Here is a 24,438-nt window from a genome sequence, read left to right as displayed (position 1 = left end):
CACCTCTTTGGTATCTCATGTGAATGTCCATTGCCCTTGTTTTCTTTCTTAACTTTTCAAGAAAACAAATGCAACTAATTATCTAGCTCTTACATATAGTCTTACAAAAGTGTCATCTTACATATAGGGATGACACTACTGCTCTACGTTTCTCTGAAACTAAAATAACATTTAGTAAAATCATTTATTTAAATGATTTCCCCCTTAAGCTACTATATTCTGAGAGTATTTTATATTTGTATAAATGAAGTCACTATAAATCTGTTTAACAGGAATTTTTCTCTTTATTGTTCCAGGAAACTAACCCTAAAATGTCTGCATTGTTTGATCTTTGTTATGGTTTTACAAGTTCATTATTATTATAGTGTTATTTTTCAGGACTACCAATTTTTTAAATATTCTAAAATACGATGAGGTAAGGATATAGATTATTCTCTTGAGACACATTGTTGTAATTCAGCTTTTTCCATTGTCTATTTTTTTCTGTGTTTTCTAATACAGATGACATTGTAACACTTAGAAATATATACGGTATAAACACTGAAGAAAGGAAGAATGAGACACAGAACGATGAAAAATATACCTCAGTTTCAAGACAGCAATCAAATGCTGATAAGGATCACCAGCAGAGAGGTAAAGTATACAAAAAATCACACGTGGTAAAAAGAGTCTGAAATATTTGTGAGTAACTGGGGAAGCAAATTCACAAACTTGGAATGTGTTCTAAAGTTGCACTGTGTTGCTAGTTTTATCTTTCTTGGAAATGTATGCATACAGGATTGGTAAAAATTTATGCCATGACAAATGAAAAAAAATTTTTTTTTATTTATATGAGTTACTTCCTTAACAGAGAGCAGGATAAGAATGAGAAATGTTTTGTACTTGTTCCCAAGCCTGTCTAGATGGTACAGTTCCACGTTAAGGAGGCAATACAGAAAGGTTAAGAGTATGGTTAATAGCCTGAGCACCATGACATCCACATTTTGAAAAAATAAATGCTGTAGGGCAAAGAGAGTGCAGAAGAACATGAAGAAAGCCCTTTGTATCCCTAATCACATTGGTCAGTGCAGTGTGCATATTTTAATGTGAATGTGCTGTGTATTGCCATAGTAGAGAAGTCTTTTCAACAATTGACGATCTCCATGGTCTAGTGAACAGGTTGGAACCATCTTGACATTGTGTGTACTCTGAGCCCCTTCCAGCTGTCTACCCATGTTCCTTACAGTCTTTGTTTGAATCCTTCAGTGGCTTAGCAGGTTCTGAGAAAAGGAGGGATGGTGGTTATTATAGGGGCAAAGCTGCTAAGAATGGTAAGGGGGCCAATCTCCTGTTTCTGACTAAATAAAAAATTGATCTTCATGAGCCTTTGGAGAACTATATTCTCTGATCATTCCTTAAGCTGTCTTTACACCCAGATCAAAGCAGATGATTGAGGCAAATATTCACATGATTAATACAAAACAGACAGTTTCTCTGCATCTCTCTTTTTTCTATTAGAGTATTCTTTCAGTGAATTTCAGATAATATGTCCAACTTTGGTGGCATATGAAACCAAATTTGAGGTGCTGTATACAGAGAAGACTACTATATTAAGGTATACAAATAGAAATAGTATGGCAAAGACTGTTCTAGAGTTCACTGAGACTCTCAGGTGATATCAGATTAATGAAATATCAAAAGTTTTGCAAATACCAGTGCATAGCTTGAAAACAATGATATCACAGGTATTACTTCTGAAAGATATGTTGAATTTACTGACTGAAAATACAGAAAATAATTATTTTTTAAAGGATACTCAAGATTCATAAACAACGTTGAGGAAAAAAATGATAAAAAGCCAAACCAAGAACCTTTTGGATTCAAGTCTGGACAAAGCTCTTTAAACGGGAAGCCTTTAAAGAAGCAGGTAAATAAATACCAAGAATTAACCAATATAAAGGTCCTAAATTTAATATATTTCTTAATATTAAGGATTATTTAAAATTCTATTAAGAGCAGGGATTGTTTCTTAGTACTCCCCCATGCTGCCTGAAGCATAATTTAACTTCAATATTTGTTAATTGATTTTTCCTCTGTAACTGTTTTTTTTTTTTTTTTTTTTTTTTTTTTTTTTTTTGCGGTACGCGGGCCTCTCGCTGTTGTGGCCTCTCCCATTGCGGAGCACAGGCTCCGGACGCGCAGGCCCAGCCACTCCATGGTATGTGGGATCTTCCCGGACTGGGGCACGAACCCGCGTCCCCTGTATCGGCAGGCAGACTCTCAACCACTGAGCCACCAGGGAAGCCCCTGTAACTGTTTTTTTTAATTAAGTTATTTTTTAAATTTATTTTTAGCTGTGTGGGGTCTTCGTTGCTGCACGCGGGCTTTCTCTAGTTGTGGTGAGCGGGGGCTACTCTTCATTGCAGTGAGTGGGCTTCTCATTGCAGTGGATTCTCTCGTTGCGGAGCACGGGCTGTAGGCGCGCGGGCTTCAGCAGTTGTGGCACATGGGCTCAGTAGTTGTGGCTCGCGGACTCTAGAGCACAGGCTTAGTAGTTGTGGAGCATGGGCTTAGTTGCTCTGCGGCATGTGGGATCTTCCCAGACCAGGGCTCGAACCCGTGTCCCCTGCATTGGCAGGCGGATTCTTAACCACTGTGCCACCAGGGAAGCCCCTGTAACTGTTTCAATAAACATTTATTTTTGCTATTTTCAATCACTGCTAGAAATTTTGAATTTATAAAATGCCAAAAGAGATGACTGGCTTCATGATTTGTCTTGTAAAATCATTCTCATTTTTGTCCTCATATAATAAGAGTCATTGACCTTAAGTTTTAGTATAAAAACAGTTTTAGTAGACTTGTGAATGAATTGTAAAAACTAGAAGTCAGATAACATTAGTGTATGACATAAACTCTGGAACCAACAGATGGGACTTACTATAGTTGTACATTTTATGGTGGTAAATCCATCGCCTCTAAACTTGTATAGATGAGCCAGTCACTGGACAGAAATTTTAGAGGTCCTCATATCCAGATTCATAAGTTAACATTGATACTATGGTTTCAGCTTGCCCTATAAAGTGATTCTTCTTAAAGTGTTATGTGGTCATTTAGTAAAAAATTTTGGTTCTGGGAGCTTAAAACTATTTTTGCCAAATTACATAAATGCAAATTTTGGGGGAAGGAGAACATGTTGCATATTCAAATATTTAGAGGATTGATTTAGCAAATATTAATTAAATGTCTATTCTAGGCACTATGCAAGGTCCCAGAACAGCCCTGCTTCAAATATTATATGTGGTGGTGGGAAAGAAAGATAAGAAAGAAATTTAATGCCAGGCAGTTTATAACACATGTTCTAACAGGGTTATAAGTTATATATTGTGGGGATGCAGCAATTCATTCTGATTAAGGGGATTTGTGAAAGTTTGATGGAGGAGATGGTATTTAATCTGTAAGGTGAGAAAGTTTTTGATAAAGTTTGGAAAGAAGGACATGAGCTTACATTACAGTATGAAACGCATAAATGAACTAAGAATATTGTAAAATAGTATTTTCAAATTGAAAGCATCTTTCTATTTCTCATACTTTTCAGACATTTGAGACTGTCATTATAGCAGAACTCACTGGAAAAAAGTACTCTGCAATAAAGAAATGTATTAAAATTTAAACATAATTATTCTACCAATAAATTGAATAACAATTACAGCTTTCAATCATGCTTTGAAATTCTAATAAGCTAGTTTTGTATTTCACAAGATTTAATCCTAATATCAGTAAAACACAATTGTATTTATTCAACACAACTCTTTTTGATAGTTTCTGTTGTTTATAAGGAACATTTCTGTTTTTGATAATTTCTGTTGTGTTTTCTAAAGGTAGAAATCTGTGGTATCCAATTTGATGAAATTATTTTTTATATAAACATTTGTAAAAAGACCACAAGTTCCTTTGGAAAGGTACTTGGGTGCATATGGGTCTTTAAGAGATAGGTCTCAATCCTTCCTGCTGACCCACTGTGTCCCCAACACTAGTCACTTAGAAAAGAAAATGTACATGTGCATTCCACCCAATCTCCTTATTTATGTTTTACAGTAGAAAATCTGGAGTGTGACTATGGCTTTATGCTTTAGCAAAGCAGCAGATTTGTCATATTTTTTATTTTACTAAAGCTTTAAGGGAATAATATTCTTTATGCCAATACCTTCCCTGCCTTTTAATAGTTGCATTCAGCTTCTGGTAGTGTTATACTACAAAGTCACAATGTCAGAGCTAGGGCATGTTTTATTTGCCAGGCACTATTTGCTAGTGGAAAGCTTGATTCCTTAGCATGGTCCATATGACTTTGTCCACTTACATTTATGTAGCATCATAGAGATTTGTCAAGGGTTTCATTATTTCCATTTGACTGATTCACTCCACTGCCCTTTTGATTTAAAAAGTGAAAAGGGGGCCTCCCTGGTGGCGCAGTGGTTGAGAGTCCGCCTGCCGATGCAGGGGATACGGGTTCGTGCCCCGGTCTGGGAGGATCCCATATGCCGCGGAGCGGCTGGGCCCGTGAGCCATGGCCGCTGGGCCTGCGCATCCGGAGGCTGTGCTCCGCAACGGGAGAGGCCACAACAGTGAGAGGCCCGCATACCGCAAAAAAAAAAAAAAAAAAAAAGTGAAAAGGTAGAAAGACTGAGTTGTTATCAGGCCAGTTTACTTTAATAGTATTAAGCCTACCTTCTGCTTTCTTTATAGCTACCTATCCCCTCACTTATTTGTCTTTCTCTCTAGAATTAAGTATTAATTTATATAGAAGAGATAGATAGTTTATTGTAAGTTTTTTTTTAATTGAAGTATAGTTGATTTACAATATTGTGTTAGTTGATAGTTTCTTTTTCACCTGATCCTGAACAGGTGAAGAATAAATAGTATGATTTTGAACACTTTCTGTGGTTCTAAGGATTTGTGCTACAAAATATTAAATATTCTGTCTCTCAACTATAAAGTCACAGAATTGGTTTTCTTTAGGTAAAACATAGATCCAGAAAATGGTAGGTAGAGTATGACCTTGGAATATATTCAAATTCACAAAGCAATTAATTTTCCATATTTAAAGCATTTTATTAAAGTTTTATATGCATAATATTCTTTGTGCCAATGCCATGAGAGATCAGAGCTTTCTACATATTAGTTATGAAAACTGTTTAGTCTTTAAAAGTAGGGGCAGTGGGGCTTCCCTGGTGGCGCAGTGGTTGAGAGTCCGCCTGCCGATGCAGGGGACACGGGTTCGTGCCCCGGTCTGGGAAGATCTCACATGCCACGGAGCGGCTGGGCCGGTGAGCCATGGCTGCTGAGCCTGTGCGTCCGGAGACTGTGCTCCACAACGGGAGAGGCCACGACAGTGAGAGGCCTGCGTACCGCCAAAAAAAAAAAAATGTAGGGACAGTGGAATTCTAAAAAAAGAGTTGCCCATAGAAATGGTCTTAACAAAATATCATTATAAGTTAATGAAATCAATAGGGTATATGTTTCATTTGTTTTTCAAAATTGTGGTTCTTTGCAGGAGCAGTGCAGTGAAAATTCTGAAGCCCAAGCAGTGATGAATCAAGGCCAATCAGAGAGAAACCAACATCAATTGGAAGGATCTCAAGGCCAATCAGAAGAAAATCCACACTATTCAGAGAGATCTCGAGGCCACTCAAAGAGATCTTGTGGCCAAGCAGAGAGATCTCATCATCAATCAGAAAGATCTCGTAGCCAAGAAGAGAGATCTCATCGTCAGTCAGAAAGATCTAGTGGCCAAGAAGAGAGATCTCATCGTCAGTCAGAAAGATCTAGTGGCCAAGAAGAGAGATCTCATCGTCAATCAGAAAGATCTCGTGGCCAAGAAGAGAGATCTCATTGTCAATCAGAAAGATCTCTTGGCCAAGAAGAGAGATCTCATCGTCAGTCAGAAAGATCTCGTGGCCAAGAAGAGAGATCTCATCGTCAGTCAGAAAGATCTCGTGGCCAAGAAGAGAGATCTCATCGTCAGTCAGAAAGATCTCGTGGCCAAGAAGAGAGATCTCATCGTCAGTCAGAAAGATCTCGTGGCCAAGAAGAGAGATCTCATCGTCAGTCAGAAAGATCTCGTGGCCAAGAAGAGAGATCTCATCGTCAGTCAGAAAGATCTCGTGGCCAAGAAGAGAGATCTCATCGTCAGTCAGAAAGATCTCGTGGCCAAGAAGAGAGATCTCATCGTCAATCAGAAAGATCTCGTGGCCAAGAAGAGAGATCTCATCGTCAATCAGAAAGATCTCGTGGCCAAGAAGAGAGATCTCATCGTCAATCAGAAAGATCTCTTGGCCAAGAAGAGAGATCTCATCGTCAATCAGAAAGATCTCGTGGCCAAGAAGAGAGATCTCATCGTCAATCAGAAAGAGCTCTTGGCCAAGAAGAGAGATCTCATCGTCAATCAGAAAGATCTTGTGGCGAAGCAGAGAGATCTCGTGGTAAATCAGAAAGATCTCATGGCCAATCAGAGAGACCTCTTGGTCAATCAAAGAGATCTCATAGCCAAGAAGAGAGATCTCATCGTCAATCAGAAAGATCTCATGGCCAGTCAGAGAGATCATGTGGCCACTCTGAGAGATTCCACAGTCACTCAGAGAGATCTCATGACCAATCAGGGAGATATAAAAGATACTCATCAGGAACTAAGTGGGAACTTAACAGGTAAAAACATAATGAGTACTTAACTATTAATGTGTTGAGTGATGTGGAAATGTAAAGGCATGCTTTATATATCTATATTCTAATGGCTAAATATGTATTTGTTGAAACAGAATTGAACTGGGACAAAGATATTAATAGAATAGAAGTGATGTATTCATGGCATTAATATTCTTTCAACTTACTGATGCCCTCTAGCTATCATCCAGTTTCCCAATTACCCTAATTAAGTTGTTCCATCTAGGTCAGCTTCCCTGGAAGAGCTCCAATGTACTCAATCTTTCCTACTGAGCCTTTCCCACAATCAAAATATATTGACTCAGTGTCCCATTCTCTTTGAACTTTCCAACCTGCTAGGCTAGCTAATCTAACAATGAACTATGCTAGATTGATAATATATAATCTCTGATAATGAATTCCTCTGTTTCCCTCCTCTACCTCCTTTCTAAAGAGTCTTCAGGGAGCCCTCAGCAGACAAATAATAGGTGTATCTTCGGGCAGCTGAACTTTTCTGCTTTCCACAAATCAGAATATAGGAGAGGTCTAGCTTATGCATAGATGCAGCCCTAACCTAAATATATTTTGAATATTGTATATATTCACTATTGCCTTATAAAACTGTTAGGCTAGGTCTGTCCGTCCTAACAAAAGAACCAGAGAAATTTAACAGTATTGCAGATGGTTTGAGTTTTTAAAACCTCAAAGACATTTTTATTGTAACTGGCTAGGTAATTGAGTAAAAACATTATTTTTAATTTAAATTTCTCAGTGATTGCCTTCATTTTGCATTGCCTATAAATGTCTAGTCAAATACTTTAGCTCATATTAACTGCATAGAGTTGCAGTTTTCAGCTAAAAAAATTATTTCCAAAATGTATATGTGGGTTATTGTGTATATAGACAATGTCTGATGTAGGCACCATTTTAATGCTAAAGGCCCCACCCTACTTATATTAGCAGTATACAAATAGTTTGCTATAAAAAAATTAACATGTTTAACACTGATGATAAGCAATTATTTCTACATTTATCAGGGATTTTCATGTTTTGCTTCATTTTACACATCCATTTTGTTTGTCAAGTGGTATAACACTTCCACTAAGGCACTGAAATTCCACTTACTGTTTTCCAATGACATATTCTGTCATTTTACAAGTGCATTTTAAAATATAATGAACAATTCTGTTCAGTTTTTTCTCCTTTATCTTCTATTATTATAATTTTTTTTGTATCCTTAGCACAAGTAAGTAATTCTTGCTTGGTTAAAGTTATCAAATGTAGAACTCTTACTAAAGAACACATAAAGTACAGAAAATTAATATACTTTGATAATTGATCCCTTGGAGATTAATTCTTCTATTCCATAACTTTCCATTCTAATATATATAGATAGATATAGATATAGATATATAGCTATATCTATCTATCTATCTATCTATCTATCTATCTATCTATCTATATATATAGGTTGACCAGTTAGGTTTAATAATATCCTTAAGACCTGGAGTTGGCTTATGCACCACTCAGGCTAGCTTCACCAGAAGACAAAGACAAACCAGAAATGCTAAACTTCTGCCTTAATTTTTAAGGCATTTCTACCTTAAAAAAAAATAAGTCACCAATGTAGAAGCCCAATGTGGTCTGAACAAAAGACAGGTAACTAGGCAAGCATCTGGAATAAAATATGGTAGCATATTCGGAATATTGTTTATTTATGGGGACTTACAATGACTTTTTTCAATTTTGAAAAACCAGTATGATTCTTTAAAATTCTAAAGAGGATTTATTATTGTAAACAAGGTGTGAATTTGTATTTTTAACGCCCCCAAGATACCTGATAACAATTTCAGCTTTTGCTCCTTTTTCTTGATTTGGTAATTATATCCACAGTCGGATGTCTTCCTTGGCTAGAGTAATATGTAAATAGTAAAGCTTAACAAAATAAAAACTTTTTTGTAACCTCCGCTAAGTAGCTTACAAGAAATGAGTGGCAAAATCTGTATATCTTTGCATTAGCTGGGCTGTCTACCTGATGAAAGCTTTTCTAAACACAGAAAATAGCTTCAGAGGAAATGAGGTGCTTAGTTTTGGAGTGCTTGCCATTTAAACTCCAATTATAGAGTGATAACTGATATATCTCATTACTACTACATCATTCCAAGTAATTCTTGAAGTAAATTAAAATCTGATTATAATCAACAAATCAGATCTTTGGATCTTTCAAAATAAATGATTGCTTTTTAAAGTGTCATCATTTATGATTCATATCAGGACTTCTGCAAAGAAAAAAAGGAGTGAATATTTACAGAAACTGATGCAGCAAAGAAATGATATAATAAACATAAGTCAAAGTGTAAGTATCAGCACTTTCAAATTTATAGCAGAGAAACTGTGTGATTTTTACAGATTTTCATTTGAATAGGGTTTCTTCCTGTGTCTTTGTTGGCATCTACTTATATTGATGATTAATAAATATATTTTAAAACCTGTTTACCAACATCAAATGTAGGAAGAAGCCACATACGTCATACATGTCTTCATGAGTCAAGTGTTTCCAGCCTTTTGGATAATTGCTTGCACAAAAAAGTTTCCTGCTCCTCTTCCATTACCCCCCATCCTACCTTATATTATTTAGCTTCTAAGTGGGCACTAGACAAAAGTGAGAAAAAATGATACAAATAAAACTTATTCGTAGCACGTACTTAGTATTTTAAACAATCTTTTACAACCGTTGAATCCTCAGGACATTGTCTTTATTTTACTATTTATTTACTGAAGCGCTATGAACAGCAATTACAAGAAATGAAGTAAATAGTATATTGAGCAAGCCAATTAAGTCCATTTTGCTGGAAACTTCCATCTTTAATACAGAACATGTGTGTTTGACATAAGTATTTAGATGAAATTGAGTAGATGTAGCTCCTACATGAAACACCTAATACTTATCGCTACACATGACACCCTGGTATTTCTTCCAATACTTCTACCTGCAGGAAAAGACAGGCTAGCTTAAATAGTAATGTGATATACTGTAAAGAGGTCTAGTCTGGGTCTCAGAGAGTTGGCTTCCCTGCCTGGCTAATCCACTTACTAGCTGTGTGTATGACCATGAGCAAGTCACCTCCCCTGCTGTAAATCTTAGTTTTGTTCCCCTGTAAATGAGATTAGAATGAAAGATATCTATGAGATGGTTAAAGAAATCTAAGTATTATGGTCTAGTAGTTAATGACAGGGTCTTTGGATTCACACTTGGATAAAATCATGTTTCTACCACTTAATTTCATATTTAATCAATTCTAAGACATGCTTTTTTTTCAGTTTTCAATATCTCTGAAATCAGGAAATGTCTTGCATTTAATGGTATAGTTAAATTGAAAACTTAAAATCTTTTTAGTGGTACATAAAATAACAGTACATGTTACAATCATGGTATCTTAGATTTGATGAAACATGGTAGCTGAGGAACCTTGGGCAAGTTCCTTTGAGCCTGTTTTCTCAGCTACAAAATGGGAACAATATTGGCCTCGTAGGTTGTTGTGATGATTAATTGAAATATATGTAAACATTTTAGGCTAGAAACAGGATTGTGATAAGCATTCTATACATTGGAATTCTTATTATTTTATCATTACTATGATGATGATTATATAAAATTATTCATTATAATCATTCCTTCAGTGTTCATTGTGGCAATATTAACATGATAACCATAAAAGTTCTTACATTCTAATTAATTTTATGTGATTCAGTTTATATATATATAAAAATATATATACACACATACATATATATGTATGTATACACCCTCATTCATTATTGAAGGGATTTTCAATGTGAAGTGAGAAATCCCCACTGGAATATAGGGGCAAATATGAATATTCTTTAAATAGGAACAAAACCTCTAACAGGCTTCCAGATATAGTTAAAACCTCACAGGTGTTTCTATTTGTCCATTCATTTCTTGAATCTGACTTCAGTTCCTACCTTTCTATTAAATTTTACTATCAAAAATTTATTACTTTCTTGTCAAATTCAATGGCCTTTTCTCAGTCCCCTTCTTCCTCTAGTTCTTTGTAGTATTTCATTTATTCATTCGGCAGTTATTGAGCTCTTATTATTTGCCAGAAATATGCTATGTACTTGAGAAAGAATCTTTACTAAGTAAGAAAGAAAGGAAGGAAGGGGGAGAGAGAGAGAGAGAGAGAGAGAGAGAGAGAGAGAGAGAGAGGAGCATAGTATAAATACTTAGAGGTATGCCCAAGGTACTATGGCAGCATGGGGGAGAGAATCCCAAACCAGCTAGGGAAGTCAAGGAGCATCCTAGAGGAGATAGTGTTTGAGTTGAGTCCTAGAGGCTGAGTAGGAGTAAGCAAAGCAGAAAAGGTGGAAAAGGCATTCCAGTCAGAGGAAACATCCTATGTAAAGGTATAGGAGTGAAAGAAAGCATGGCATATTTTGTAAACTGCAATTAGCTTAGTTTGGCCAGACTGCAGTGGTTTTTAAACTGTGTACTTCAGAGTCCTAGGGGTTGTAAAGAGGTGCCTCAGGAGCCAAAGAAGGCAGTTTTGCTTTTCAGTATTTTACATATTGGGATACCAAGTAAGATTTTGTTGGAGTTAGGGATTCTTTCACTTTAAAAATTAGTTTGAAACTCATTGAGCTCAAGTGTAGAGTGTGTGGGCAGAACTGTTGAGGGGTGAGAGTGGAGAGGTAGAGTCAGGAGCCAGATCATGGAGCATGGGCCATGCTAGAGTAGGGATTCTATACAGAGCGCAATGCAGAACTACTGAGAGACTTTAAGGAAGGAAATGGCATTGACCAACTTATTTTAGAAATAATCACATTAGCTAATATCTCTCCCAGTAGTTTCCAGTTCTAATTCCTACCCTTTTTTTCTGTATTTCCGTGGCTCCTATTCTCACTTCTCCAACTTTGGCTTCTCTACCACCTAGTTTAAGCTCTTGGGTAATCTGCCATGATTACTACTGGTTTCCATATACATTATACATCCATTCTAGTGGCATTCTTATCTTTCTTAAGTTCTTGGCAAGGACCCTGTTAACTAGTGTTGCCAGTAGAGTATGGGGTAAGGGTATGTGAGGCTCTGTTTAACTCATGGAGTCATTGTCATTATACACACATGCGTCTTGAATTCAAGGCTGCCTTCAGTAGCATGTTTACTTGTAAACATGAATATCTGCTTCCAACATAAACATGAACTTTCTAACAAGAAAATATCTGCTCTGTAAACATTAACTTTTAAGAATACCTCCATGTGTTATTCTGCTTTTATAATCTACTGGCTCTACAGATTTCTTGGCTGCTGTATTATTTGTAAGGCTCTTAATACCAAATCCACCTCCAAACTGTAACTGTGGTTAGGACTTCATATAAAAACAGCTGGACCACCAAATACCAGCTATATATAACTGGATGCACTGAAACCAGTTTAGTTATGGAGTGACCTGGGCCAATTAACATTTGAATGGAATCTTTTGATTATGCTTTGGTTTTTCTCATTGACCACAAGTAGGTGTAAACTCTGTTGTCGCAAAGTAATTACAGGAATAAGGGATTTAAGTTAATTATTGAAAAAAAATCCTAACTTTCACTTGAGAAGTCTGTTGGGGTAGAAGTGAGACTTTCTAAAATTAAGTTGTTAGGATAATACAGTTCTCCATCTCACTTAGCTATCTTGAGTACACTCAGGTCACAAGTCTATTATGTAAAGATTATAAGGACACCTTGTGGATTTTATCTACAGTCATTATGTTTCTCCTTGATGCAGACAAGTAGTGTGTGTATCCAGGCTATATCTAGATCTTGAGAGTTTTCTTCTGGGTCACTACTAGAAGTCATTTGATCTTTCTGAATCTCTGTTTCCTTATTTGTTATGTAAGGGGGTTGGACTGCTTGATCTCTAAGGGTCCACTGTCTTTGACATTCTTGCATCTGGGAATAGGGGAGAAAAATCTGAAATTGAATGTTAGATTGAGGATCAAGCAAAAAGACTATTGTCACTGAAATGTTAGTCAATTTAAAGTATAGAAAATAAGCACCTATGCTGAGTAAGGAAAGCTTTGGCATGATTCGTTTCAACCTTTCCCATTTAGGTATCACTGGAAAATGATTACATCGCCTTTGAACATTGTCGAAGACTTGAAAGGTAATTGCAGACAGACATCTGTACTACTAAATTTAATTAGTTTTAGGAGAAAAATGAAACAAAAATGAATAAATATAACTTCTAGTAGGGGCCTCTAGAATCTGATTCTGAACAATCCATAAAATTTCTGTAAACAATCCTAGTGTAGAACCAGAAAATTCTGGCTCGATTTTATCTTTACGTTTGAGATTCCCCTGCATCATTTTCCTATGGTGAGTATAAATGTCTTGATGTTGTGTCCTTTCTACTTAAGGTATGCAAGAATTGTCACCTGGAAGAATTTGGTGCCATTTTCAATCTTAAGATTAAAATCCTTCTGCTCTTTAATAATAATATATATTAAGTAAATTTCAATATTCCAAATGATCTTACCTTTAATCATGGAGGACTTTGGCCAGTGATTGATTATCAGGAGCATTTCTGTATCCTTTCAGAACTACAGCAGGGAAGGGAAGAATGCTATTACACTCCCTTTAAAATGGGTCTAACCAAAGGCATCTGTGGAAGGGTTGAAAGAGCTGTGGACATAGAAGCAGATTAATGATAATAGCTAGCATTTACTGAGTGCCTGTTATGTGCTAGGCACTGTGCTAAGCACTTTTACATTTGTGATTTAATCTAATCCCCAACAATCCTGTGAAGTAGGTATGAACATTTCCATATTTCAGATGAATAAAATAAGCTCAATAGAGTGTACTGATTTTCTTGAAGTCATACAACTAATAATATAATTCAAATTTTGAATAATACGTGCAAATTTGGCTTGTGTGGCTACAAAACCTGTGGGCTTTCTATTCTATGATACTGTCTCCCTACACGTACAAGTAAAGATGAGGTTAAATTATTTAAAAGCCTAGAGTATTAGTTTTCTACTACTGCTTAAATAAATTACCACAAACAGCAGATTAAAACAGCACCCATTTATTATCTCACAGTTCTATAGTTCAGATATCCAGGTATGCTTGGCTGGTTTTCTACCTAAGGTCTTACGGAGGTGAAAACAAGGTTGTGGCCCTGGCTTGCTCTCTTATGTGGAGGCTCTGGGAAAGAATCTGCTTCCAAGCTTACTCTAGTTGTTGGGGAAATTCATTTCCTTGAGGTTGTGGGAATGAGGTTTCTATTTCCTTGCTGCTGTCAGCCAGCAGCCCCTCTGCTTCTAGAGGCAGCCTGAATTCCCTTTCACGTGGGGTCTCCTCCATCTTCAAACCACCAACAGCGTGTCATGTTTGGCTCACTCTGAATTATTCCGACTTCCTCTTTTGCCCCCTCTTTTGTTTTTGTTATGTGATTAGATTAGGCCAACCCAGATAATCTAGCATAATCTACCTAGAGTCAATTTATTAGTAATTTTACAGATTATAAGATCTCTTTTGCCAGATAAGGTAATATATTCATGCATGTGCTATCATATTCACAGTCCTGAGAGAACTCTTTGGGGGCCATTTTTAGAATTCTGCCTACCACATCCAGAATGTTACACTTATCTGGTTTTAAAATTAAGAATGCAATATATTTTGTTCAATAAGTCAAAAAACATGTACACATTCTATGATATGCTATCCAAAAAGTAAAGAAAAGGAAAGAGAAATTATGATTAAAAGTTAATTAGGAAACCAATGTTTATTTAATTACTCAGAGCACTCTCTCTTTTTTTTTCCAAACCAAACACTATTTTTGGTCCAGTTGGGTCCTAGTAGGAGCAGTATTTATAACCAGAAAAAAAAGCAACAGTGAAAAAATACTTGACTTATTTAAGGCCACTGATCACAGCAACTTAGCTGGCACTATCAAGATAACCACATAGCATTTGGGCTTTTGTTCTCTACCTCTGATAGAATGTGACTACATGCCATGGTTTGAATGTTTGTGTCCCTCCAAAATTCATTAGTGATGGTGTTAGAAGGTAGGGCCTTTGGGAGGTGAATAGGTCATAAGAGTGGAGCCAATGGGATGAGTGCTTTTATAAAAGAGACCCCCACAGAGCTCCCTTGCCCACTCCACCCTGTGAGGAGACAGCTAGAAGCTGGCAGTCTGCAATCTGGAAGAGGGCATTCATCAGAACCTGACCGTGCTGGCACCCTGATCTTGGACTTCCCAGCCTCCAGAACTGTGAGGAATAAATTTCTGTTGTTTATAACCACCCCACCCACCCAGTCTATGTATTTTGTGATATCAGCCCAAAGGAACTAAGACATTACATGTGGTAAACATTTCCCCTTGAACTATTTAGCCATCCATTAAAAACCAAAACCAAAAACTTCTGTAGTGTTTATTTACATGAACAGCTGTTATAATAATACAAAGCAGAAACCACACCCACTAGCAGCCATTCAAAGTATACAATTCAGTGGCTTTTAGTATATTAACAGAATTGTAGCACCATCACCATAATCTAATTTTAGAACATTTTCATTATCCCCAAAAGAAACTCTTTGTACCCATTAATAGTTACTCCCCCTTCACTCCCTTCCCTTTCTGGCCCCCTGCCCAAGGTAACTACTAATCCATTTTCTCTGTATATGGAGGCACTGGCTACTTTTGTTCCAAAATGCCTATAGGCATGACCGTACTTAAATAATAGTAAAACTGCTTTGGCATTTAAACAGCAGAAAACCTCATCTAGTGGTTTTGAAGTGACAATATGAAAAAGGCTAGATTAATGCCTACATGTGATCCTCTTGAATGCTATAGTCCAGATTCAGTACTTGTAATCTTAATACTATTAAAAGGAACCTTGAAGATTCTTGAATATACTTTCTTAATTTTATAGCTGGTGAAAATGACACCTAGAGACATTAAATTGAATGGCTTAACATTACTCAGCTAATTAATGGCTGTCAAATATATTTTAATTGAAACATTATGCTTAATTGACAGACTCATGAGACGTGAGGTTGAAGCTCTATTCCTAGAGACTAAGTATATTACAGCCAAGGGTCCTCAGCAATGGACCAAAGAAATACACCTGAAAGGTAACTTCGACAAAGTCCCTAATCAGGTAAATATAATAGAGTTGCACGATAATGTTGTTCATGAGATGGTAAAGAATTCATGTCTCTTTTAGGTATATACAAGGGTATCTTTTATGTATGGGAAACATGTGTTTAACCAGAGCCTATTTAGAGCCCCCAGTACACAAGAAATTTCTTCCCTGTATTTCATCTTCGTAAAAGACACAGAGGTCAACGAAATAAGCCAACCTCAATTGCTTTTTTTTTTTTTTTTTTTGCGGTACGCGGGCATCTCACTGTTGTGGCTTCTCCCATTGTGGAGCACAGGCTCCAGATGCGCAGGCCCAGCGGCCATGGCTCACGGGCCCAGCCGCTCCGTGGCATGTGGGATCCTCCCGGACCGGGGCACGAACCCGTGTCCCCTGCATCAGCAGGCGGACTCCCAGCCACTGCGCCACCAGAGAAGCCCAACTGCTTATTTTTAAAATGAACTTCAAGTTACACATGGATTTAGCTCAATGTACTATATGTTTACGTCTGTGATGGCCTTCAGGCTCAACATGGTTCTCGCTTGCCAAGGAGACAACCATGTTTACCAGACTACGTGCTAAAGCAAAATAATATACTAATGTATTTTTAGTGATTTTCACAGTGGGGGTTGAAACCAAAAGAGTTATCTGCCAGCCTTCAGTTAGCAACAGGTTAAATTAACCAGAGCATCCTATTCCATACACATTCAGATTAATTGTGTTTTGCATAAAAGTATATGACCTATAAATGGAAAATAGGCAGTATAGAGTAATGGATATAGCCCACTTGGGCCTCAGAACAGTATCAATCTGGTTTCTGATTTAGGTTTTGGGGTGGTGTTGAAAAGGATATTTCTTGAAGATGGAGAAAGAAACTTAGGCTCAGTGGCAGTCTATAAAAGGATGAAACTAGAAGTCAAGTCTTGGGAGATCTTTGAGATATTTTATCTGGTTATAGACTAAATAACACCAATTGGAAATCACTTGGGCATAGGGGTACCTTCACAAGGCAGATTACCAAATTCCTGGGCATAGTTGAGGCATTTAATCTCCATTCCATAGAAGTAAACCTGACCCTCATTCCTCTGTGGAAGCTTGCCCACTTATTCTGTGGGGTAATAGTATGCTTTCTTCCCTACCTCTTCAGTTAAAGCTCTTTGATGCCACTGTTTAGCCTGTAAGAACCAAGAGGTGGCCTCAGTGATATACCATAGATCAACCTACTTCCTGCTTCTGGGATCACAGAAAAGAGCTCTGTGCAGTTTCTTCAAATTCACTCTTCCTTCTGTCACTCACAGTCTTCTCCAACCATCCCCTGTCTACTTTTAGTAACCAAGTTTCATGAGTATTTTGTAACATTTTTAACTTTCTGAGGTCACACAGCTTTTCTCTCCTTCACAGACTAGGCTTTCACTCAATGAGAGATTCTCTGTGCTGAAAAGGAAGAAAAGACCAGTTGTCAGTTTTGAAGACTACAGAGCTTTTTCCTCTTAAAGATGTGCTGTTAACAGATATTGTAATAAATTTTATGTAAGAGCATACATATTTTTTCAACATTTAACTTTTTATTGCTTTTGTTGATATATTTTTCCTTAGGTAAGCTTTGATGTGAGTAATCTGTCAAAACTAAGTGTTTACATAAAAGAAAAAATGTTTAGCTTTGTTTGCATAAAAGAACAGAAAGGTGAGCAAGAAGGAAGGTGATTTACAGTGAGAGATTTTAGGAAAACAGCTATTTTTTCAGAATTACATGTCTTTTCGACATTAGAGAATTTCTTGCTTTGGTTTGATTTATTCTTTGATCTCTAGAACCCACATATGACTCCTAAGTAGACTATTTTGACAGTAGAGCAAGGTAATTGATATCTTTTATAACTAAATATTCTGTGCCTCAAAAGTCAGTCAGTAAGATTAAATTCTACTCTTTGATTTTTAAAATGCTAAATTTGTACCTGAGCTTATACACTTTTCTAGGAATTTATGATTTACTTTTGACAAGCATTTGTAAGAACTTTAAACTGTTCTACTGTCATTTTTTGTGAACACATTAAAGTTAATAAAGTTTAAATTAAAATGCGACCTTTTTCCTGTTCATTGATACTTGGGTCCAAAGTAATAATTATCTTGGTACAGATTATCAAAGTGTAATTTGAACCCCATCTGTGTCCAGTTAAGCCTATTGCTATAGTACACTGAAAAATTGGTTTATAATTATTTGGTATTTATAATTATGTTGGTGGGTTTTAGCTTAATTTCATAAAGTCTGTCTTCGTATTTAATAGTTGTTTGTGCAAGGAAAATGAAATACAGTATAGAAATATAGAAGAAGTTGGGTTCTAATCTGGCTCATTTATAGCATTGCTTTCTGAACCACATTAGCAGATGGTAAAGATTCTCATACTAATGACATTATGTTGGGAAACAAAACAATCATCAGTTTGATTTAAAGTGTGTATACTTTGCTGTAGTTTTGCTGCAAATTCCTAATTTTGAATATAGAGAATGACAATGTACAACCTTTGTAATGTAATTTGTATTAAGTGATTTGGAGAAAGAATGTTTCTTCTGATCACAAAAACAATACATGTTCATTGAAGAAATTTTAGAAAACACAAAATACCCAAAATACATGTAACAGCTGTTATATCTACCTCCATGTTTCTTTTCTTGACACTAAGATTTCTTCGCAGTAAAGCTTTCCACAGTGTCGGTCCAGTTCCCAATTGCTAGACATTTAGGCTGTTTCTAGTTTGAATTTTTATAAATTAAACTTGTGATGAGCATCCATGTACCTATATCTTTGCAATATATCCCAATTCGTTCCATATGATCATTTTCTAGAAGTAGAATTGCTAAACAAAATAGTACTTATTTAGAATGTTATACATATTGATAAATTGCTGTACAGAATATGTACAGAATAGGAAAAGCTTATCTTCTCATACCCTCATCAACAGAGAATATGGGCTAGATATATACTGTTTTCAGCGTCTTGCTTAATGATGAATAATAATGGATAAAGAGAAATAGCATAAGCCAATGAACGTAGCAATGTTTTCTAAGAACCAAATGGTCTCTTTTCTATATTAAACAGCAGCTGTATAACTCACAACTCTCCCTCTCTACCTTGAGTAACGTTGAAGTACAGGAGCATAAACAACCAGTTTTTTTTTTTTTAGCAACCAGTTTGATCAATGCTAAGAGAATAACACTAGCTATTTGTCAGTGCATGAACAAAGAAACAGGCTGACTGAATTTTCCATTTTTGCCCCATTTGGCACTAACCATAGTATTAACTTTCTAAGTGAGGTCCTCAAACCAGCTGATCATCAGCATCGCCTAGGAACTTGCAAATTTTCATGCTTCACCCCAGACCAATTAAATCAGAAACTCTGGGTGTGGGCCCCAGCAATCTGTGATGCATGCTAAAGTTTCAGGTTGTACAGTGTACCACTCCTTAGTGGTAACTAAAGTTCCTACTGAAGAACAGGTGAAATTATAGAGCCTACCCCCATCTCCCTCTCTCCATCTGTTTCAGCCTTTCTGCTTTTTACTTTCTACATATGTCAAACACCCTCCCTCTCTCCCCTCTACTACATGTCCACTCTAATACTCTATCCAGCATATAATAGTAGATGTTGGAGGACCCTCTGCTGGGCTGCATCTACAGTGCTCTATTAATGCAGCCACCTTCATCTGATCTCAGGTTTCTGAGATCTGAAGCCTGGGATGTACCAACTGATTACAGTCTATTGGTTGAGGAAGGGGAATTATGGTAGAACTAGAAGTGGCAGAGCTGCATTTGAACCCAGATCTCTCAAGTTGCAGGGCCCATACTCTTAACCTCTTTAGCATTCAGGTCTTTGCTTCAATATTATTGTCTCTTTTGGGATGTTCTTTTGCTCCTTTGCTGACTGTGGATTCTGCCCATTCTTCAAACTGCAGCTCTGTTATGTTAAATGGGCTTAAATGAGGGAAAACACTACAAAGCTGTCTATACATGATTTCACCCCTTTGTGATTTGATCCCTGGCTATGCTCTTATCTTCCTTCCTTCCAGTTTTCTTCTCCCACACACCTGTTCCAGCCACACTCGCTTCCTTGTTATGCCTCTAACAGTGTAGGTATGCTCCCCCTCAGAGCATTTGCACTTGCCTTTCCATCAGCCTAGAACACTTATCCCCCTAGAAGACTCTTCCCCCTAGACATTTGCATGGCTTGCTCCCTCTGGTCATTCAGGCTTCTGTTCAAAAGTCACTTCTTCCACCACCTCAGAGGGACCTTCCATGACTACCCTATCTAAAATAACACTGCAGTCACTCTGTCCCCTTATCATATTTGCTTTTTCTTCACACAATTTATCGTTATCTAACACTTAATTATATCTTCATTTGTTTATTGTCACCCTTACCTTTAAATGTAAGCACAAGGGACAGGGCAAGGGCTTTCTTTTTTTCCCTCACTCCAGTGCCTAACAAAATACTTGGTATATAGAAGGTGCTAATAAATATTTGTCGAATGAAAGTCAGCGTCATGGAAAAAAATGCATTTTGAATGAAAATCAGAATAGTGTAAAAAATGCATTAAACAAAGTTGGCAAAAATGCGTCATCATGTGTTAGAATTTGGGAACTACAGGAAATTGGTGTTTTCCTACATCCACTTTTCCAGATTTTACAAATTTTCTAAAATAATCACATTTTACCTATATCAGAAAAAATACATTCGTGGGTAAAATACTAAGTCATAAAAATGTTTAAGTTGTTTTTGGTTTGTCTATCTGGTACCTGTAGTTGTGTGTGTTTTTTTGGTTGTAAATCTGGCAGAAAAATTTCCTTGCTCCAGCTGAGTGTTGCCCTCTCAACCAGCAGATGGCAGCATTCAACTTGTAGTTAAAAAATAGCCTTTCAGGGGCTTCCCTGGTGGCGCAGTGGTTGAGAGTCCGCCTGCCGATGCAGGGGACACAGGTTCGTGCCCTGGTCTGGGAAGATCCCACATGCTGCGGAGTGGCTGGGCCCGTGAGCCATGGCCGCTGAGCCTGCGCGTCCGGAGCCTGTGCTCCACAACGGGAGAGGCCACAACAGTGAGAGGCCCGTGTACTGCAAAAAAAAAAAAAATAATAAAATAAAATAAAATAGCCTTTCACTAACTTGCAAACCCCAGAGAAAAAGAGAGACAGAGAGAGAGAAAGGGAATAGAGGAGAGGGAGGCACCTTTATGGTTAAAGAAGTTCTGTAGTGTTTGGATACTTCAGAAAATGAACATTTGTTTGAAGCTGGAAAACATTTTATCCTTATAGCACAGTTTCCCAATTTAATTCAGACAGATGATCTTCAGGCTATTTAAACAACTATCCTGAAGAGGAATGATGGCATAATTTTACATTTCCCAGAGTCACACTTGGTAGCTGTAGTCAAGACCAGCCTTCTGTGGCAGCTGCTTTCAAAGAGTAATTTTAAGACCTCTGAACAATTACTCTCCCATCCCTGCAGCTCTAACTAATGCTCCTCAAAATTACTTCCCTTTGCCAGGTAACTGAGGTACATTAAACACTTGTCCCCTTTTAAAACTTGGTTATCCCCAGAGGAATTTGAATAGCCACAGAATTTCAATGTTATAAAGTCATAAAATCTAGCTTTTTCTTTCTTGGAGAAAGAAATCTGAGACTAAGGGCTTAAACAACTTCCATGTGACCAGTGGCACAGCTGAGTGAAACTAGGCCTAGGCCCCAACCTTCAGCCCAGTGTAGATTTTATGCTTGTTTGTTTGTGTTTTGCTGTATCATACTACTTCTCTTTAAGAATATATATACCAAATTCTTTACATTCTTTTCATCCTGTCTAGATCCTTCCCATCCTGTGAGATCCAGGTTAAGTCTCACCCCTCTATAAAGTCTTCCCTCAATCAAATTCAGGATAGAAGTGCCCAGTGACCCAGTAACATAACTCCTAGATATCATAGTACTCTTAACTAAACACCATAAATGCTGCTATATTTTCAGTTAATACAGTTAAATACATCATTTTAAGGGAGATAAGCTTTTTCTTTTTGTTTTTTTTTAAATATCTTTATTGGGGTATAATTGCTTTACAATGATGTGTTAGTTTCTGCTTTATAACAACGTGAATCAGTTATACATATACATATGTTCCCATATCTCTTCCCTCTTGCATCTCCCTCCCTCCCACTCTCCCTATCCCACAAGGGAGATAAGTTTTAAATGGAGCAAATGTGAACTACATTTTGTGTGTAGTGCATTGGTAAAAGACCTTCATTGTTTGATTTTACTTGGAACACAAATGCTTTGTACCTGTATTGTTTGGCTTCCCTTGGGTGGCCAAATAAATGTGATGAGAAGTCAGCAGGCTTGGGTTCTGGTCATAATTTTAGTTGCTAACTAGGTATATGATTTTTGAGCTACCTTAACCCTCCCTATGAATCAGTTGGAAAATAAGAATGGTATACCTGTTGATAAACAACTCTGTAGATTCTATTTTCTTTTCTCTGCTACCTCTGCTACTGGAAGTGATCCAGTATCACTTCCCTACTTCAACACTTTTATCATCCTTAGCCTGTGATGCCCTTGCCACTCAAAATATGGTCTGCAGCCAAGCAGCAGCTTGCTAGAAATGCAGAATCTTGGGCTACACTCCAAATCTACCAAAACAGAACCTGCATTTTAACAAGATCTTTAGGTACTCACATGTACATTAAAATATGAGAAGCAGTGACCTAAACTAATTAGAGCTTTTTAGCTGGTTTCTCTGTCTCAGCTGTGGGTGGCCCTTTCCAATCCACCTCCACATTGCAACTAGGAAGATCTTTTCAATAGGTCAAGCTGATTATATTACTTCACTATATTAAATTCCTCCCTATTATGAAATAGGCATGTCTTGCTTGAGCCACCTACAAGTTTTGTGATTTTTGACAAGTGATTCAAGCTTCTCTTGGTCTCAGTTTCTCCATTCATAAAATGGCAATAAAAATGTCTAACCTCATAGTGAGGATTAACTTAGTCCATATATGCAGAAATTTTTGCAGATGAAAATGTGATGTCTGGGATTTAGTTCTGAATAGTCCATGACAGTGGGGAGGGTGTGGCAGGGGTACAAATGAAACAAGACTGGAGTGGCAGATTGTGTTTTCAAAATATGGCTGCAACAATATCTCCCATCCCACATGCTCTTCTACATGTGTCCTTGATACCTCCCCACTTTAAAATGAGACCCTAAACAAACACTCACTGAATCTTGAAAACATTATGCTAAGTGAAAGAAACCAGACACAAAAGGTTACCAAAAAATTATACAGGAACATTCATAGTCGCATTATTCACAATAACCAAAAAGTGGGAAAACAACCACTCAAATGTCCATCAACTGATGAACGGATAAGCAAAATGTACGGTATACCCATACAATGGAAGATTATTCAGCCATAACAAGAAATAAATGAATTGATACACCTACAAGATGGATGAATCTTGAAAACATTATGGTAAGTGAAAGAAGCCAGACACAAAAGGTCGCATGATTCCTTTATATGAACTATCCAGAATAGGTAAAACCGTAGAAACAGAAAGCAGATTGGTGGTTGCCAGAGGCAACCTTTAAGAGATTGAATCTAATTCTACTTCCCTTGAATCTTAGCGCTTATAACCTTATAACTCACTGATAACCAACATGGCAGAAGTGATGCTGTGTGACTTCTTTTCTTTTTCTTTTTTTTTTTGCGGTATGTGGGCCTCTCACTGCTGTGGCCTCTCCCGTTGCGGAGTACAGGCTCCGGACGTGCAGGCTCAGCGGCCATGGCTCACGGGCCCAGCTGCTCCGCGGCATGTGGGATCTTCCCGGACGGGGACACGAACCCGCGTCCCCTGCATTGGCAGGCGGACTTTCAACCACTGCGCCACCAGGGAAGCCCTCATCTAGTTTTTTTTTTTTTTTTGCGGTACACAGGCCTTTCACTGTTGTGGCCTCTCCCGTTGAGGATCTCCTGTTGTGGAGCACAGGCTCCGGACGTGCAGGCCTAGCAGCCATGGCTCACGGGCCCAGCCGCCCCGCGGCGTGTGGGATCCTCCCGGACCGGGGCACGAACCTGCGTCGCCTGCAGTGGCAGGCGGACTCTCAATCACTGCGCCACCAGGGAAGCCCACCTAGTTCTTTTGAGATACTTGCTCAAGGAGAAACCAGCAAGAAGTCTGACTACCCTGAGATCACCATACCAGAGAGGCTACGTTTACATACTCCAGTCCACATTCTAGCTCATCTCAGCCTTCCAGCCATTCCCATCAAGCCACCAAACATAGGAGTGAAGCTGTCTTGGACCCTCCAGATCAGCAAATCCGCCAGTGAGTACTACTGAGTGGCCTCAGTCAGTGCTATAAAGGGCAGAATTGCCCTGCCCAAATTCCTGGCCCCCCCAAATCATGGGATATAATAAAAATGGGTGTTATTTTATGGCACTAGGTGTGGAGGGTACTTTTTTATGCAGTAACAGATAACCAGAGTGACTGGCATGAGCTGATAATTGTTGAAGCTGGGTAATGGGTATATGGAAGTTCATTATATCATGCTATTTCATATATGTGTGAAAATTTTCATAACAAAGTGTTTT

The 24,438-nt window shown here is 37.7% G+C and overlaps 1 protein-coding gene across 1 annotated transcript in view; it reads left to right on the top strand.

Annotated features, from left to right (window-relative positions):
• LUZP4 (leucine zipper protein 4) overlaps positions 1 to 24,438 on the top strand; it is a 104,762-nt gene that overhangs the window by 1,150 nt on the left and 79,174 nt on the right. Inside the window, 8 exon segments of the mRNA XM_060086417.1 lie at positions 502 to 633; positions 1,791 to 1,906; positions 5,531 to 5,939; positions 5,986 to 6,164; positions 6,197 to 6,490; positions 6,492 to 6,681; positions 7,917 to 7,921; positions 12,792 to 12,844. Of these exon segments, the coding sequence (XP_059942400.1) occupies positions 502 to 633; positions 1,791 to 1,906; positions 5,531 to 5,939; positions 5,986 to 6,164; positions 6,197 to 6,490; positions 6,492 to 6,681; positions 7,917 to 7,921; positions 12,792 to 12,844 (1,378 nt within the window).

This window comes from Mesoplodon densirostris, chromosome X (genome assembly GCF_025265405.1).
Source record: "Mesoplodon densirostris isolate mMesDen1 chromosome X, mMesDen1 primary haplotype, whole genome shotgun sequence".
NCBI lineage: Eukaryota > Metazoa > Chordata > Mammalia > Artiodactyla > Ziphiidae > Mesoplodon > Mesoplodon densirostris.
This window is presented reverse-complemented; position numbering and strand designations above follow the sequence as displayed.